The 18585-nt window shown below is 34.9% G+C and overlaps 1 protein-coding gene across 1 annotated transcript in view; it reads left to right on the forward strand.

The window, feature by feature from the left end:
* Positions 1–18585, forward strand: part of DPY19L2 (dpy-19 like 2) — a 93440-nt gene that overhangs the window by 57470 nt on the left and 17385 nt on the right. Inside the window, exons 13-17 of the mRNA XM_068972835.1 lie at positions 1218–1298; positions 3248–3349; positions 4401–4472; positions 6934–6980; positions 13854–13878. Of these exons, the coding sequence (XP_068828936.1) occupies positions 1218–1298; positions 3248–3349; positions 4401–4472; positions 6934–6980; positions 13854–13878 (327 nt within the window). The remainder of the gene's footprint in view (positions 1–1217; positions 1299–3247; positions 3350–4400; positions 4473–6933; positions 6981–13853; positions 13879–18585) is intronic.

Below are 18585 nucleotides of genomic sequence, written 5' to 3' on the forward strand. Positions count from 1 at the left end.
GAGAAGGAAATGGCAACCCACTCCAGTGTTCTTGCCTGGAAAATCCCATGGACAGAGGAACCTGGTAGGCTATAGTCCATGAGGTCACAAAGAGTCGGACATGACTGAGCAACTTCACTTTCAACTTCACTTTACTCACGAACACAGATTTTTAAATTCCATCTATACTAAAAATTACTCCATGGATCTAAAATACAAAAGAAAAGATTAGCAACTCAAAAGTAGCCATATGCATGTGTATGTGTATGTATGTATGTGTGTGTGTATATATATATATATATATATATATATATATATATATATATATATATATATATATATATATATATATGTATATAAACTGAATCCAAAGTAGGGTAAAGCTAACAAAATCCATGTCAAGGCACAATCATAAACTGCTGCAAACTAAAGGCAAAGAAAATGTTTTGAAAACATATAGGGAGAAATGGGACATTACCTTTAGGTCCAAACAGATTTCAATCATACCAGACTTCTTTTCTATAACTATGGGAGCCAGAAGGATGGGACACAGCATTTGAAAAATGCTGGAAAGAATTGTGAAAGATAATTTATATATACAGGGAAAGTGTCTTTTTGGAATGAAGAGGAAAGTAAAACATATTCTCAGATGAAGGAAAACTAAGAATTTGTTTTTAGTAGAGCAACCCTTAAATGGAAGTCCTTGAAGCAGGAAGTAAATGATGAAAGACTCTTAGAACACTCAGAAGAAATAAAGGACAACAAAATGGATACACATAGGTATAAATATAATTGACTGTTTTTCTCTTGAGTATTTCCTTTCATGTGTTTTTCTTTTGTTGTTTTTTTGTCTAGATGTTTGAGTCAGGCTTTTCATTTATTTTTACTCTAATTTTTACAAACTTTTTATTTTGCATTGGGATATAGCTGATTAACAATGTTGTGATAGTTTCAGTGGAACAGCAAAGGGACTCAGCCATACATATACATGTATCCATTCTCCCCCATATTTTTATTGATAAAAGTTTTTGAGGCCATGCATTTTCTTCTGATCACTGTTTACATACATTCCTTAGTTTCTAGTATGTAGTTTTCATTACCTTATTTTAAAAAAAAATTCTTCAAGTTTGTGTTTCCCTTTCACTTAGGACTTGTTATTAGAATGTTTGTTATTAATAATTTCCAAGAGAAAGGGCTTTTTAGTCTTCTGACTTCTATCTATTTTGTTTATTTTCTAGGTAATTCAAGGTAGTGCTTGGTTTTTTGGAACAATCATTTTGAAATTTCTGACGTCTAAAATTTTAGGTGTTTCAGACCATGTAAGTACTTTCTAGTTAGAACATTAAAAGTTCTGTAAATGCATAGTTGGAGAAGACTTTGAAACCATCTCTTTTAAAATGAAACCTCTATATTTTATGGAGGCTGAGTACCTTCTTCAAAGTCCCCAGCTAGTTATTGGCAGAGTCAGTACTAAAATCCTGTAGATTTTTTTCAGCCCACTAAGAAAAAAGTACATTAATGAATGGTGACTAAACCTTCTTGGAAAAAATTATGTTAAGTAGTTATTTATGTTTTGGTTAAAATACAAATAATTTGTTTAGCAAGTTATTGATTCATTATAAATGTAAATATGAACAGTCTGTCCTCAACTTTGAAGTATAGAACTCAAAGTTTTATTTATAATTAGACACTAAAATTAAGGTGTGATTTGATATCTTTATAGTTTTTCTTATATAAAGAATATGATAAAAATTCTCTATCTTTTCATCTTCTAGAACATATATGGACCACATCCCTAATGTACAGTGTTTCTGTCTATTTTAAGGCTAATGCCTCAAATGATGGCTCTTTTCAAAGATAAATTCCTATCAGCTAATTTGTTTAGGGAATAGAAAGCAGTACATGAATTTAACTTTTGATTTTTAGCACTTTCTGTTTGGATAGAAGATAGATGAGTGTATCATGCAATAATCTCCCCTGAAATTTACCATATCTAGTACTCTCCAGTTAGAACCCTATCTGCTGATGAAGTTGCTTCAAACTTAACAAGGGATTATCGTAGTTAACTCTCTTAAAATGACAAGTGCTATCACTATCCAGTACAATTGACCCTATATGCATATTAATGGTAAATGAAATTTCAAAATATAAGGATTTGTCATTTACTGTTAGCTCTGCATTGTGGTTTATTAGGTTTATTTGTCATTCTTAAATTTTTATTCTTTAGGGGATGTATATTTTATGGTAAACTTTTTTTAGGCATCTGAAATTATTATTAAGTTAATCTGTGATTTACTTGCCTTACATTTTCACCCAACTCTTTACAAATCCTAAAACACACACACACGCGTACACCCTTGGTATTCTTAAGTGACTTCTATGTGACAACTGTGAGAAAGACTTGAAACTAAAGTGGCTTGGTTAAATTATCATTAGTCACCAGCCCTACTCTAAATTAGAAAAATAAAGTTAACTGTAAATTATGCTTGGTCCTGGTAGATAATGCAATGATGAGTAATTGAAAACCATAATCATCAAAGCTGATATAAAATAATTTATGTTCTTGTAAAGTAATTTGAATTACTGTTTTGCATGCCAGATATTTTTCTTACCTTCTAAGGATGCAGTGTAAAAATAATTGTCTCACCAAAGTAAATAATAAATGATCAGTAGAAAATAGTTCTACATTGGATTTAGTTGATGGTATTTATTTTAAAGGCCTTCCCAGACCAAGTAACTAAATCAGAGTTGTATGTATAGTTGTTGTAATTCTCTTGAAGAATAGCTTCATTGTTAATGGCTTCAACGTATGTCTGAAAAATTCAAGAAGCACCAAAAAATTGTGCTTAATGTATGAGGTTTTGTGAAAATGACAACACACGGAAAATTTGTTAATAATTTACAATATGTGATAAAAGGGGTTAACATGAAATGTTTTGTTCTTGATAAATGATCTGATAACGAAATTTCTTGGTCAATTGCATGTTGGTTTGTGCCCAGTAAATGTTGATTTTAGCTCATTCTTTGTATAATCATCTTATCTACTTATTTTTCCTGACTTCTTTTTCCTTTTCATTTCTCTTGATATTTCTATTTGTTTTCAGTTTTGTTCATTACTCAGCACATAATGGGGTTCACTGTATTTCTTGTTTTCTTGAAGAGGCATCCTTGTACCATGGATATGTCTTCTCTGTAGACATTATTACTGCTGCAGCAAACCAATTATTATTAACTATAATTATTTTTGTGATTTTAATTTTTCTTCCAGATTCGCCTGAGTGACCTTATTGCCGCCAGAATCTTAAGATATACAGATTTTGATACCTTAATTTACACCTGTGCTCCTGAATTTGACTTCATGGAAAAAGCGGTATGAGTGATTCTTTTATTTTTTTCCTCTACAGGTATGATGAGTTCTTGCTCTTAAGTTTCTCTTTAATCTGAAATTCAAAAATTTTATTTAGAAACACCCAATTTATTTATTCTTATCATTTTTTATGATAACTTTTGCTAATCATATGGCCATTCTCATCTAGTTTCTTACATGTAAAATCAGTGAACAATGGCCCCTACCAGGGCAAGTGCACAGGATGTGACCTATGGTCAATTACTATTATTGCAGTTCAGTTACTTTTAATAATCTAGGTCAGTTGGTGGTATGAGACCATTCAGGAAAAATAAACCCAAATTATTGTTTTGTTTTTTAAAAATTCAGTTTTCTTTCACTTAATATCTCAAATATTACAAAATTTTATAATAAAACATTGCCAAGTAAATATGCTAGTAATAATATATGATTATCTCTTATCTGTCAAATCAGTCATACATTCATTCAAAAACAATTATTGACCATTAATTATCTATGAGGCAGTTTGTAATAGGACTACAAAGAGTTAAATAACTTGGTTCCTGCCTTTAAGAAATATATAATTTAGTTAAGTGGTAAATCACTCCCTATCACAACTCATGAGAATTATTTAGCTGCTGTTTCTGTTTCAGTATTTATTTATACTTACAGTAATTACTTAGTCTTTCTCCCTTGCTAGTCCTATAGTGTCACAAATGAAAATAATAGAAACTGAAAGCCCAGGAGATGATAATCTAGGGCCCATGGATCAATAAACACACATTTTAAAACTTACTACTATATGAATAAAGGGAAGATAAAACTCAAGAAAGGAAAAAATAATATCCGTAGCTAATTTTGCTTTAATAGTTTTCATCATTATACTTTTTGATATATTTGTGTAACTCATTATAATTTTGATTCTTATGTTAGAATATGAAATTTGATAATATATATTCTGTTAATGACAAAGATATCTTTTACCTTTAAGAAATCTCATTGTGACAATTTGAAATAGACTTTTATAGTATAAAATTTAATTAAAAAATACTTTGAATAATTTGCTATATTTCAGACGCCAGTGCGATACTCAAAGACATTGTTGCTTCCAACTGTTGTGGTGATTACTTATTTTATCTTTAAAAAGGTATTAAAAAAATTTTTTTACTTGCTTTTGGGTTTAAGACAAGGACTTAGATTAGTGCTAATAGCTCAGAATTCTGTCTTACTTTTAGGATGACTCTTCCCCTCCCTAAAACCTTTTTTTATTCAGATTTTTCTTTATCTCACTTTATATGGAGTTTTTAATCTGCTACATTAGAAAAGATATTTTTATTTATTCTTTCAAAAGAAATGTGTCAGTTACCCACTATATGGTAAGAACTATACACACTGTAGGTACACTGGGATAAATAAGACAAGTCCACCCTATCTTGCAACTCACAATCTGATCCAGTGGGAACAATGAACAAATAATTTCCCAAATGATTAAATAATTGCAATTGTTATTGGTACTAAAAAAAGTAGAATGACCATTTCAGTATCTTTCAAAATAAGACACATTCAAAGAAGTCTTGATCCATTTTGAAACATGAATAGAAATCTGTATAGCCATTAAAATATCATTCTCTACTGTTCACTGTTTTCACACAAAAAAAGAAAGTATTATCACCATAGAAGAACTAATGTTTAAAATACTACTGGAAGATTTTCTTGGTTTGGGAGTAGTTTGTCTGAAAGACTGGTTAAAGACAGTGGGTCCTCAGTTTTTAGTAATTTTGAACCATCTTTATTTATATTATTGAAAAATTACCCTGCCTTTAGTCAGTAGGTGTTTTATGCTTTTAAGCAGATAGCAGTAACATTATTTCTCTACTGCCAGAGCAAGTTGTCTCTACTTCAGCTGGTTCTGTTGAAGTCAGTATTCTATATTTAAAGTCAAATTGCCTGTCTTTCTATGTAGTTTCAATTCCCACATTTCTTATTATTTTGTTTTCATATCGAAGATGACTAATTTATGAGTGAGAAAGGCATTCCCTCTACATCTGTGCTTCTTCACCCTCGGTCTAGTTCCTAGGCACCACTTGGAAAGAGTCAGGATAGACAGAGGTGATGAGAGGGAGTGAGTAAACCACACACAAGTGTGCTGCTCTCCCTTCCTTTGACCCTGCCCAGCTCGAGCTGCAGGTTTTCTCTGTTAGCCAGTTTGTCTGTCCCATCATCTCAGCTTGTGTTCCTCTTATGAGGTCCCACTTGTAAGTACTAATGCAAGAATTAACTATCCAGCACAGGAGAAAATGACAGCTAGATCTACTATTAACTGTTTTAAAAATAAAGATATACAGCCTCATAAATACTAGCTCCCAAACGTACCACAGCTCAAACCATGTTTGTGCAGTAGCCGGCATGCACACACACGTATCCCCAGACATGTACACAGACATAACCATCCCCACACGTATAAACATACACAGACATAACATACACTATACACAGACATAACATCCCCACATGTATACACAGACATAACCATCCCTGCAGCCATTAAAGCTTAACTCCACTTTTGCATCCACATAAATGCCTCAGTCGTTCTTTGTCCTGTTACGGCTTATTTTCCACGTCAGAGATACTTCTGATGTTCATTTAACTTTTCACCTGTGTGAAATCACTTCTGGGAAGGAAAGGAGCAAGACGTGTGTAGTGTCATTTTACCATGACACTACTGAATCTTAGACTCCTATAAGTGTGTGCGTTCTGTTGTTGGTACCTTTGAATAGGCTTTTGCTTGTCACAGGGAGTGTAATCTCGTTTTTGTTATTTGAAACATTCTTCCATGCAGGATGCTCTTGGATCAATGAGAGAAGTTAAAAATTCTAAACTTAGATATAACATCTGAGTCCAAATTTTATTATGTATGTTTTTCAATGTTTATCTGTGAGTTATAAGCCTCATACCATGCAGAGTACAAAATTTTAAGTTCTTGTAAATTTCTTGTCTATAAATGCTGCTGAAACCTCTTTGGCCAACATAGCTTCATACTCATCTTTACTCCTCTCCCTCTCTCTCTCTCATCATTAGCTGATACATCCTGATAAGTGCTCTTAAGCCTTCTGTAGCAGTCACTTTAGGCTGAGGTAGACCAGGGAGGCAGGTATGCCACAGCTAATTTTATAATAATCAGGAGTTTGAGTAGGAATATAGTCTTTGTAGACAGAGAGAGAGAGAGAGAGTCCTAATTTCTTAGAAGTTCGACATAAAATAGCCTCTGAAATTTTGGAGAAACCTGCCTCCTTTGTGGAAACCACTCCCCCAACTACAGCTCATTTGCATCTGGTAAAATATAAACTTAAACTCCAGTCAGAAGTTACCCATATATAAACCTTAGAATTTTAGACCCAAAGATTTACTCTAGTACCTTTCATTTTCATAGAGAAGGAGGTTACACCTTCCTGCTTTCCTAAGGCAGAGCTGGAACTAAATTGTTTCCAAGGACTTGTTTTAACAATAAAAATACTTCTTTCTAGTAGGGATGTCTTTGTTAATGAATCATGGCATTTAAAATATCACTTAATTCCTTAGATGTTTCATCAATTTGATTCTGTTCACAGGCTATTCGTGATATTCGGTGTGTCTTATGTGCAAACACTTATCTAAGGTAATTATATCATAGTTGTTTTTAATATTCACTTATTAAATAACTTGCTATAATATCAGTTTTCCAAATGAATGTACATTAAACGTCACCATCATGATTACGAAAGGAAACATGAACCAAACTTAGATTTCTTCTTCTTGGAAAGAAAAAAAAAGACTATATGATGGCTGTGTCTTTTTTATGCATTTGGACTTGTTTTAAAGGATTTATATTTGTGAATTACCTCAAAGTAATTCAATTTAAAGTCAGTACAATTTAAAGTCAGTAAATTTAAAGTCACTACAATTTAAAGTCAGTAAATAAGTAAGCTGAAGTGTTTTTTTGGTGATTTTTTTTTAACTTTCAGAGAAAGCAACTTGCTTTTCTGAGTATTCATGGAATAGTTTTTCCTACATTTATTGTTAAAACTGTTTATTACATTTATTTGTGGTTTTAGTAGTCACTAAAATTATAGTATAAACAAATACAAGCAAAATATAACTAAAGCACACACTGTTATAGGACATGAGAAATAAATTGTGAGGAAAACTTCCTCTGAGAAAAAATTTTAACTCAAATTGCATTATATTTGTACATATCGCCATTAGATTTATTGTTTTTTTAAAAAGTTTATTTTTTAGGACCATTTAGATTTACAGAAAAATTGTAAAATTAGTGCACAGGCCTTCCATGAACCATATGCCCTCTGCTTATATTTTCAGTAAACAACTTTGTATGGTAGCCAGAAGAGCTAATTAGAATCTTACAGTTGAAATGGTTAAATCTTATTTGTTGAAATTGTTTCCGATTCAAGAGAGTTAATAGATCTACTCTACCTTGTTCTGGTCAGATGGAGCCCTGAGAATGTGTCTTGACATTCTAAAAACAGTGTTTTTAGAGCTCTGAAAACTATTCACATAAGGAGTGCATTAAGAGACTTGAGATATTTAATTGAATAATAGAAGCTGAAGGGGTGCATGGCAAGTGTGCTAAGCTGCTTCAGTCTTGAATGACTCTTTGCGACCTTGTGGACTGTAGCCCTCCAGGCTCTTCTGTCCATGGGATTCTCCAGACAAGAATATTGGAGTGGGTTTCCACGCCCTCCTCCAGGGTATCTTCCTCACTCCAGGATCAAAACCATGTCTCTTATGTCTCCTGCATTGGCTGGTGAGTTCTTTACCACTAGTGGCACCAGGGAAGCCCATGATACATGGCTGCTGTCTCAAAAAATTGAGAGGGTATGGTGGCTCAGTCAGTGGTACAGAATCCACCTGTCAATGCAGGATATGCAGGTTCCATCCCTGGGTCAGGAAGAACCCCTGGAGAAGGAAATGTCTCTTGCCTGGAAGTCCCGTGAACAGAGAAAGAGCAGCCTGGTGGACTATAGTCCTCGGGGTTACCAAAGAGCTGGACATGATTGGTGACTGAACAACAATGTAGAGGACAGACTTGAGCGGCGAGTTGGTGGAAATGAGGTCTTTCTTGGTCATTACATTCCTGAAAGTTCTGGCTCTCCATGGGTATCTGGGCGGAAGGGTCCTTTAAACCACGAAAATAATACAGTTGACTGTTGAACAACATGGATTTGAACTGCATGGTTCCACTTATTTGCAGACTTTTTACAGTAATAAACACGGCACTATAAATGGAGAGCCGACTGTAATTTATACTCAGCCTTTCAACTGCACCCCACACTGTTGTGTGGTTCAAGGGCCAACTATATGCTTATGGTGATACAATCAGAAAAAATAGTATATCAAGAAAAGAAGAAATATTCCGCTCTCTTAGATGTATTCCTCAATTAGTGCTGTTTATAAATGGCTTAGTATGTATCATTTCAGAAAATACTTCTGAAAGCACAATGTATTTTTTTTTTACTGGTATTATTCTGTAACTTTACTTTTTTTAACAGCTTCTCTTGAGCATCTTGCTCATACTTTATAGTAGTCCCCATGTTTTATTTATTCATTATCACGAGTGACTATCATGTACTTAGCCATTCTCACATTAGTGGAGGTTTAGATTATATTTCTCTTTTTGTCGTAACAACCAATGCTATGAGTAATTACCAACTTTATACACATTCATTTGAACACTTATTTCAGTATTTAGAATATTTAACATATTTGAAATGGGACTGCTGGATCATAGGCTATGAATATTTTACAATTTGATGGATACTGAAAGAATAATGGTGAGAGTGTCCATTTCTCTGCATGTCTATGAACACCTATGTTATTAAGTTTTCTTAATCACATTTTCTTACTGGTAGTTTTTCAAGAAGTAACTCATTTTACAAAGTGAAGTGAAGTTTTACGTATTTACCAGTGAAGTACATCTTTCCATATGTCTGTTGGCTATTTGTATTTCTTTCTTGTCCATTTGAAAATTTATTTATTGTGTCTTTTTATAGTATAGACAGTAATCTTTTGTCTGTTATGTGTATAACAGGCTTTATTTTAGAATGTCAGCTTATAATTTATTAATGGTCATTGCTCTATAGAAGGTTAAAATTTCTATACAATCATAACTGTACTCTCTGTGTTTTCTGTTAATTTTTGTGCTTAGATTCACTTCCCCACATCAATATCATAAAATAGTTCCTCATATTCTCTTTCATAGATTTTTGCAAAATAAATATGTGTAAAGTAGATAATGCAATGATTTGATATTCATAAATGTTGTGAACTGATCACCACAACAAAGTTAATTAACATATTCAACACATCTATCAACTCACAGAGTTACTGTGAGTATTTGTAGGTGTGTAGACACCTAAGGCCTACCTTCTTAGCAAATGTCAAGTATACAGTGCAGTATTATCAGCTATAGCCACTATGCTGTACATTGCTTCCTCAGAATTTCTTCATCTTATAACTAAATGTTTGTACCCTTTAAGGAACATCACATCATTATGCCCAGTCCCCAGACCCTGGCAACTACCATTCTGCCCTTTCTTTTATGTTTTTGGGGGTCACTTTTAGATTCCACATATGAGTGATACCATAAAATATTTGTCTTTCCCTATCTGCCCTATTTCACATACCAGAATGCCTTCCAGGTTTATCCATGTAGTTGCGAATAACAGGATTTCCTTGTTTTTCTTTTTTTTTTTTTTAATGGTGGAATAATACTCTATTGTATTAGAGTATACACACATGCCACATTTCCTTTATTCATTGTTGACCTAACAAAACAATTGGACTGCCAGATGATTTCTTCAGCAAAATTGGGTTTACGGGGGTTCAGCAGAGGATTGCACTTTGAGGTTTACCACTATGGTGAGCCACATGCAAGTCGCTGCACAGCAAGGAGAAGAGAACACTTTTATGGAAGGGAAAACAAAGTCGTGAGATCTATAGTAAACAAAAAATTCATGGCTTTTAGTTGGCTGAATACTTGCCAGGAAAGAAGAGGAATCCTTATTCTTCTTGTTGGACTCTTCTATAGTTTCAGGGCATGAAAGTTTCCCCTTCTTGTCTCCCAACTCCTATTTAATTGAGATTTCCTTTTTTTTCTTTCTTTCTCCCTTTTGATCAAGACCTTTCTCTGAAAGCAGCATTGATCGAGAGTCAGGTTTCCCAGTTTCAGTAGCTTTCTGTCCCTTAATGCCAGGAAGGACTTTTTCTGGGTGTAGTGTCTACAGAGGAAACGTATACTGATTAGAAACCTCTTGAAGACACATGCAAGTAACAAAGAGAGATGGGAAGGAGACCCTCAGGGACTTTTCATCTAGATCCTAGATGTTATCAAGATCCTAGATATTTGTGATCATCTAAAGTGCTATGTCATCCTCAAAGGTTTGATGATAAACTTCCAACAGGCCAGGATATCCTGGGATATCCTGTATCTCTTGTTACATTTTTCAACTTAGGCTGTTTCTCCTGAGTGTATACACACACACACACACACACACACACACACACACACACACACACCCGTGCTTTCTTTTCATTTCCATTTTAGTGGAATATTTTTTTGCCATCCATTCACTTAAAAGTGTGTATCCTTCATGTGTATCCTTAAAACTAAAATGAGACTCTCATAGGCAGCATGATTGGGTCTTGTTTTTTATCCATTTAGCCACTCTCTGTCTTTAGAGAATTTAATCAATTTATACTTAAAGTAATTATTGATAGATAGGGATGGCTTACTTTTGCCATCTTGTTTTCTTTCTGTTTTGTAGTGTCTGTCTTCCTTTCATGCTATCTTTCTTCATCATGTGATGATTTTCATAGTAGTATACTTTGATTCCTTTCTTTTGTATATCTGTTGCACATTTTTGCTGTGTGGTTATCATAATACATCTTATAGTTATGAGTCTATTTTAAGCTGATAACAGCTCAACTTCATCTATATATAAAAATTCTGCTTTTTTACTTCCCTCGTCCCCATTTTGCTTTTGATGTCACAATCTGTATCTTCTTATATTGTGTATCAGTTAGCAAATTATTGTAGCTATATTTATTTTTTAATGCTTCAGGCTTTTTATACTAGAGTTAAGTGATTTATACACCACTATTATAGTATTACAGTATTCTGAGATTGACTATATAGTTACTTTTACTAGCAAATTTTATACTTTCATGTATGTTTATATTACTAATTAGCATTCTTTTATTTCAGCTTGAAGGACTCTCTTTAGCATTTTTTATAAGGCAGGTCTAGTGATGATGACTCCCTCAACTTTGTCTTTCTGGCAAAGTCTTTCTCACCTTCATCTGAAAGACAGCTTTGCTAGGTTAATATTCTTAGATGGCAGATTTTTTTATTTGAGCACTTTTTAAGTATCCCAGTCTCTCCTGGCTTACAAGGTTTCTGTTGAGAAATCTGCTGATAGCCTTACAGGAGTTCCCTTATATGAGATGATTTTTTGTTTTCGAAGTTCATTTTTTGCTTTTGACAGTTTTATTATATCTAGTGAATTTTCAGTGTGTGGGGGGAGTTACCTATGAGCTTCATGTACTTGAATGTCCATATCTCTCTCCAGAGTTTGCAGGTTTTCAGCTGTTATTCTTTAAATAAAGTTTCTGCCCTATTTATATAATTATTCATGGAAATTTTAATCTGAACACTCAAATTTTTCCTTAGCTCAAGGGATATTCTCTCTCCCTCTCTCTTTTGCTTTAGCCTCTCTTTTTTGAACATCTATTATTACATTTATCACATTTTTTATTTCTTTTTTCTCTTCTCAGAATTTCATGAATGCATCTTCAACACAGCTTTCAGTTGTATACACTGCTATTTGACCTTCTTTTGAGGTTTTAAATTTGGCAAATTAGTTTTTTTCATTATCTCTGAAAGCTCTTTTTTAGTACAGCTTGTTTTATTTATATGAATGCAGTGTTTTCTTATAGAGAAGGCCATGGCACCCCACTCCAGTACTCTTGCCCGGAAAATCCCATGGACGGAAGAGCCTGGTAGGTGGCAGTCCATGGGGTCTCGAAGAGTCGGACACAACTGAGCGACTTCACTTTCACTTTTCACTTTCATGCATTGGAGAAGGAAATGGCAGCCCACTCCAATGTTCTTGCCTGGAGAATCCCAGGGACGGGGGAGCCTGGTGGGCTTCCGTCTATGGGGTCGCACAGAGTCGGACACGACTGAAGCGGCTTAGCAGCAGCAGTGTTCTCTTAAGCATCTGTGAAGATAATAATTGGAACTTTCATTTAATACTCTTATTACTTATATTAACACTTTCTTGAGAGTTCATTTGCTCATTTATCTTGGTGTTTTTCTTTTGTCCTATTTGTTTCTCATGATTTGATTGTATGCTGATATTCTAAATTAGTTACTAGATTTATTTATATCCATAGTTATTGTTGGGGTCTTTGGTGATTATAATACTTATCTACCAGGCCTCTCCCTTACATGCAATCACTCGCTACAGGATTCTGTTGTGACTGACAGGTTTCTGGACATGTGGGAACCTATCCATCCACTCTTGACTGCAGAAGTCAGGAAGGAGCTGCAGTGGTGGCAAAATAATTTAGTGATTTCAATACTCTTCTAAGAGGCCTTCCCCTCCTACTCTTTTTTTTTTTTTTAATCTCTGGATCTGTGTGTGCCCCTGAACTTCATACTTCATACTTTCATATTTATACTGTCTTACTTCTCTTGCCAAACCCAAAATCCATATGAGAAGGCCTTTTATACTACAAAGCTTTGTTATAAAAGTGAAATATTGTCTTTACAATGGGCAATAAAATAAACAGTCTTGTACCTCTTGCCAATCTAACATAAACTGTGGAGAATAAGAACAGGATCTGTTCTCTTCACACTGTGTTCACTGCACAGTGTCTGGAACACATTAGGTATGCCATAAAGTTGTAGTAAATTTTTAAACATAAATATTTGGGAAATTTGTAAAACAACTTTTGTGGAACTAAAAATATTTATATGCTTTACCCAAAAAATTTATTCTAGAAATTTATCCTAAGGAAATACTCAGAGATGCTTACAGAGTTTTAAGTACAAGGATGTTCATATTTATAATTGTGAAAAGTAAAAATAACTCAAAAGTCACAGCAGTGCTTATCTAAAGCATAATATATGTATGTGATTGAATATTTCATAAATATTCTTTTTATTATTTATTTCTCCAGAGGTAGTATTTAGCAATCAGTAAAACCCATTTTATCTTAACCAAAGAAGAGCATTTTGATATACTTTAAATAGAATGACTATAAATCATGCCTTTTAAATTTCCACTATATTTAGTAATTTTTATCTAATTTAGTAATTTTTTGGTAGAACTTAGTAATTTTTATCTAACAGCTTTATTTATATATTAATTTATTTAAAATATAAGAACAAATAAGTAGAGGTTCATTCTGATATAATCATAGTATAATGAACAGTCAGTTAATAGAGAATATTTTTGTTTTATTCCAGAAAACATCTCCTTGGACATGGTGAGGTAAAGCTTTCATTTTAATCTCTGCTAGATTTGTCTATTATATTTAAGTTCTAGGATATTCACAAAGGTATAACCTTGCTGCAGGTACACCATCAGCAGTGGTAAAGTGATTCAATACTGGTAGTAGATTTCTGCTGATTCTTCCCACTTTTTAAGCTGCTCTCAATTTTGAAGAGTGATAAGGACTTGACAACCAGAAAGCTGATTTATGACCACCGAGTACAATTAAATTAAATTACCTTCATTCATTCATTCATTCAACAATAATAAACATTAATTTCTAGCCTGCTGAGCCAATCAGCTGTGGGCCATCAGCAGGGTAGGTACTGTGACTGGTGACTTTGCCACACACAGACTTGATGGTCAATCAGTTATAATCTTAGCAGTGTTATAGGATACAACAGATGGTATAGCAGTGTTCCTGCTCTCAGGTACATCTAATATTCCAGTGGAGAACAAAACAGGATAGTCTTTTCTTATGGTGCTGAATTGTTTTGCAATAAGAGAAAAAATAGCATGGGCTAGAAATATAATTTCCTAAGTAATAGAACTTTGAGTCTTAAGGGACAGGTCAAATTTACATGAAAGGACAACTGATTGTGAACTTAATAGAAATAGCTTATGATGATAAACAATATGTTTTGAATAGTTACTATGTGTCATGTACTGTGCTGTTTGAGTCTCGTATTATTATTCCCACTTTGCAAATAAGAAAATCATGTTAATTAAATGATATTAGCTGTTAAAGATAAATTATAACATCAAAATTACTTAACTCAGTGGAGGTTTAATTCTTTGCTCATATAAAGTTAAAACCAGAGTTTCGGATTAGCAGGTGGTTCTCCAACAAGCAGTGTTTCAGGGACCCAGATTTCTTCCACCTATGGTTCTGCCATCTTTAACTTGTGGTTTTCAGGCTTGATTTGTACAAGCCAGCAAAGAAAAAAGAACACTGCACACTGGAGGCTTTGTAAAAGCTAGCCCTGGAAAAGAGACAAATATCGCTTCCTGCTCACAGCCAGAACTCAGACATATGGCCACACCTGACTGCCAGTGAAGCTGGGAAGTGGAATCCTGCTGTTTCTAGGAATAAGAGCGAAGAGTCTCTGCCAAGAACTGGAGACCTGGAGAAATGAAATAGTCCACCTAAGGTCTCACAGCAAATTTGCAGTAAATCTTGAGTTTATCCACTACCAATCCATTTCCAGTGCTCTCAGAGGAGTAGTCAGCACTTTACTGCTTCCTATGTGCCAGGTATTTTGGTTGGGGAAGGGGTAGTTATTTACATACTTTAATACTTTCATTCTCACAACAACCCACTGATGTAAATACTACTTTTTATTTCACATATTAAAAAAAAATGTGGCAAAGAGATGGTCAGTAATTTGCCTAAAGTCAGAAAGCTAGAGTGACCTGAGCTTTGTAGAGCCAAGTACTATGAATCCAGGCAGTACAGCAACAAAATCTATCTGTTTGTCACTCACTCTGCAACCACCTAATTCCATAAGTATTCTTTAAGTTTCTGCCTCCCTTTTTCACATTAGTTTGCTACCTTCTCATTGTCATTCATTTCTCCATTTATTCTTATTTTGCCCACTTTTATCTTTTGTGTTAATTCTGTATATTTATCCATTTAATCTTTATTATGTGCCTACTATACACCAAGTTTTTACTTCTATGGAAATGAAGGTGTATAGTAGAAGGAAAAAATGAGAACATGTAAGTATATGTGCAGTGACAAAGGGAGATATAAAAGTAGAACAGAAGAAGTGATTAAATCTTTGTGGAGGGGATGTGGTAGTTGGAGAAAGGTCTTTAAAATGTATAGAGAGGAATAGCTAGCTAAAGACAAAAGATGCACGTGTGCAAGGAAGAAAGAAAGTGAAAGAAAGTGAAAGTGAAGTCGCTCAGTCGTGTCGGACTCTGCGACCCCATGGACTGTAGCTTACCAGGCTTCTCCGTCATGGGATTCTCCAGGCAAGAGTACTGGAGTAGGGTGCCACTGCCTTCTCCAAGGGAATCTTCCTGACCCAGGGGTCAAACCCAGGTCTCCCACATTGGAGGCAGATGCTTTAACCTCTGAGCCACCAGGGAAGATCTAGGAAGACAGAAGGTAATGAATTTATCTGGTTTAGCTCAGTTCAGTCACTCCGTTGTGTCCAGCTCTTTGTGACTCCATGGACTGCAGCAGGCCAGCCTTCCCTGTCCATCAGCAACTCCCAGAGCTTGCTCAAACTCATGTCCATTGAGTCAGCGATGTCATGCAACCATCCCATCATCTGTTGTTCCCTTCTCCTGCCTTCAATCTTTCCCAGGGCCTTTTCCAATGAGTTGGTTCTTCACATCAGGTGGCAAAAGTATTGAACTTCAGTTTCAGCATCAGTCCTTCCAATGAATATTCAGGACTGATTTCCTTTAGGATTGACTGGTTTGATCTCCTGGACGACTCTCAAGAGTCTTCTCCAACATCACAGTTCAAAAGTATCAGTTCTTTGGCACTCCGCTTTCTGTCTGGTCCAGCTCTCACATCCATACATAACTACTGGAAAAACCATAGCTTTGACTAGACAGACCTTTGTTGGCAAAGTAATGTCTCTGCTTTTTAATATGCTGTCTATGTTTGTCATAGCTTTTCTTCCAAGGAGCAAATGTCCTTTAATTTCATGGCTGCAGTCACCATCTGCAGTGATTTTAGAGCCCAAGAAAATAAAGTCTCCCTTTGTTTTCATTTTTTTCCCCATCTAGTTGCCATGAAGTGATGGGACCGGATGCCATGATCTTAGTTTTCTGAATGTTGAGTTTTAAACCAACTTTTTCACTCTCCTCTTTCACTTTCATCAAGAGGCTCTTTAGTTCTCTTCACTTTCTGCCATAAGGGTAGTGTCATCTGCATATCTGTGGTTATTGATATTTCTCCCTGCAGTCTTGATTCCAGCTTGTGCTTCATCCAGCATGGCATTTTGCATGATGTACTCTGCATATAAGTTAAATAAGTAGGGAGACAATATACAACATCAATGTACTTCTTTCCCAATTTGGAACCAGTCTGTTGTTCCATGTCCTGTTCTAACTGTTGCTTCTTGACTTGCATGCAGGTTTCTCAGGAGGCAGGTTAGGTGGTCTGGTATTGCCATCTCTTTCAGAATTTTCCAGTTTATTGTGATCCACGCAGTCAAAGGCTTTGGCATAGTCAATAAAGCAGAAATAGATGCTTTTCTGGACTTCTGCTTTTTCAGTGATCCAACAGATATTGGCAATTTATTCCTCTGCCTTTTGTAAATCCAGCTTGAACACCTGAAAGTTCTTATTCACATACCGTTAAGGCCTACCTTGGAGAATTTTGAGTATTACTTTGCTAGTGTGAGATGAATGCAATTGTGCGGTAGTTTGAACATTCGTTGGCATTGCCTTTCTGTGGCTACTGCTGAGTTTTCCAAGTTTATCCATAGATATAAGGCAAATCAGTGTTGTTGATGGATAAAAAAGACAAGGAGGTGGGAAAAGTAAGCATCTTTAGACTGTGGGAACTTTGTATGCAAAGAAGCTAGACGTTATTAGGACCTTGCTGTAAAGTTAGAGATGGTATGGTCAGATCTGAGTTTTAAATACTTTAGTCTATTGGCACTAAAGATTATATATATATTTTTGAAAGGGGATTAGAAATCAAGCTGACCAAAAAGAGGACAGTGATAGAAAATCTCTAATTTTTTTAAACTAAAGTGGATATTTTAAACTCCTAATACATAAACAGATTAGAGATTTAAATTTCTAAAAATAGTAGATCTTATAGAAGGAGATGATAGCTTTCTGGGCAGTACCGAATGTGAAGTCTTGTGTCTTCCTGGCACCTAATCCTACTCCCACTTGTGACTCACACTTGATAAATCTCTTTGGTTTGGGATGGAACTGTTTTCATCTTGACTTCCCTTGTGGCTCAAACGGTAAAGCGTCTGCCTACAATGTGGGAGACCCGGGTTCGATTCCTGGGTCGGGAAGATCCCCTGGAGAAGGAAATGGCAACCCACTCCAGTATTCTTGCCTGGAAAATCCAGTGGATGGAAGAGCCTGGTTGGCTACTGTCCATGGGGTCACAAAGAGTTGGACACGACTGAGCGACTGCACTTCACCTTAGGGATGACAGGGTGTGAGAGGCAGAAACGTTGACAAACTCTGAATGTGATATAACAAAAGGTTGTACATTCCAGCTTGTTTCAAAATTAGGTGAGAATTCCTTAGGATAATTTTTTCACCAGGGAGTAAGTTCTAAGTTCCTTGCTTTGTGCCAACCCTCTGAATCAGGGACAGTCTGCAAATCTCAGCTCACTAAATGAACCCCTGGGTTACCTCCTTACTGTCGTGATATTATTAAAGTTGTTAGATCAATGGAGTCTATTGTGATTTTTTACTCATAATTTAATGTACTTGTGTTTTATTTATTGCATCATATTAGTTACTTTTAGTCAACTGTTCTATGTTACAAGCTTAGAAATTAGTGAAGGAATACTAATTCACAGGAAAGAAATAGTAATTCACAGGAAAGAAAAAGAAAGAGATTTAGAAACAATGTTTAGTTCCAGAATATCATAATACTGTGAAGAACTTGTGAAAAGATAGGCTAGGGAGAGATAACATTTAGAAGAATTAACTCCTGAGTATTCTTTTGACCTACTCATACCTCATTTTGAGCATGACAGTCAGTATTGCATC

This window comes from Capricornis sumatraensis, chromosome 5 (genome assembly GCF_032405125.1).
Source record: "Capricornis sumatraensis isolate serow.1 chromosome 5, serow.2, whole genome shotgun sequence".
Classification (NCBI taxonomy): Eukaryota; Metazoa; Chordata; class Mammalia; order Artiodactyla; family Bovidae; genus Capricornis; species Capricornis sumatraensis.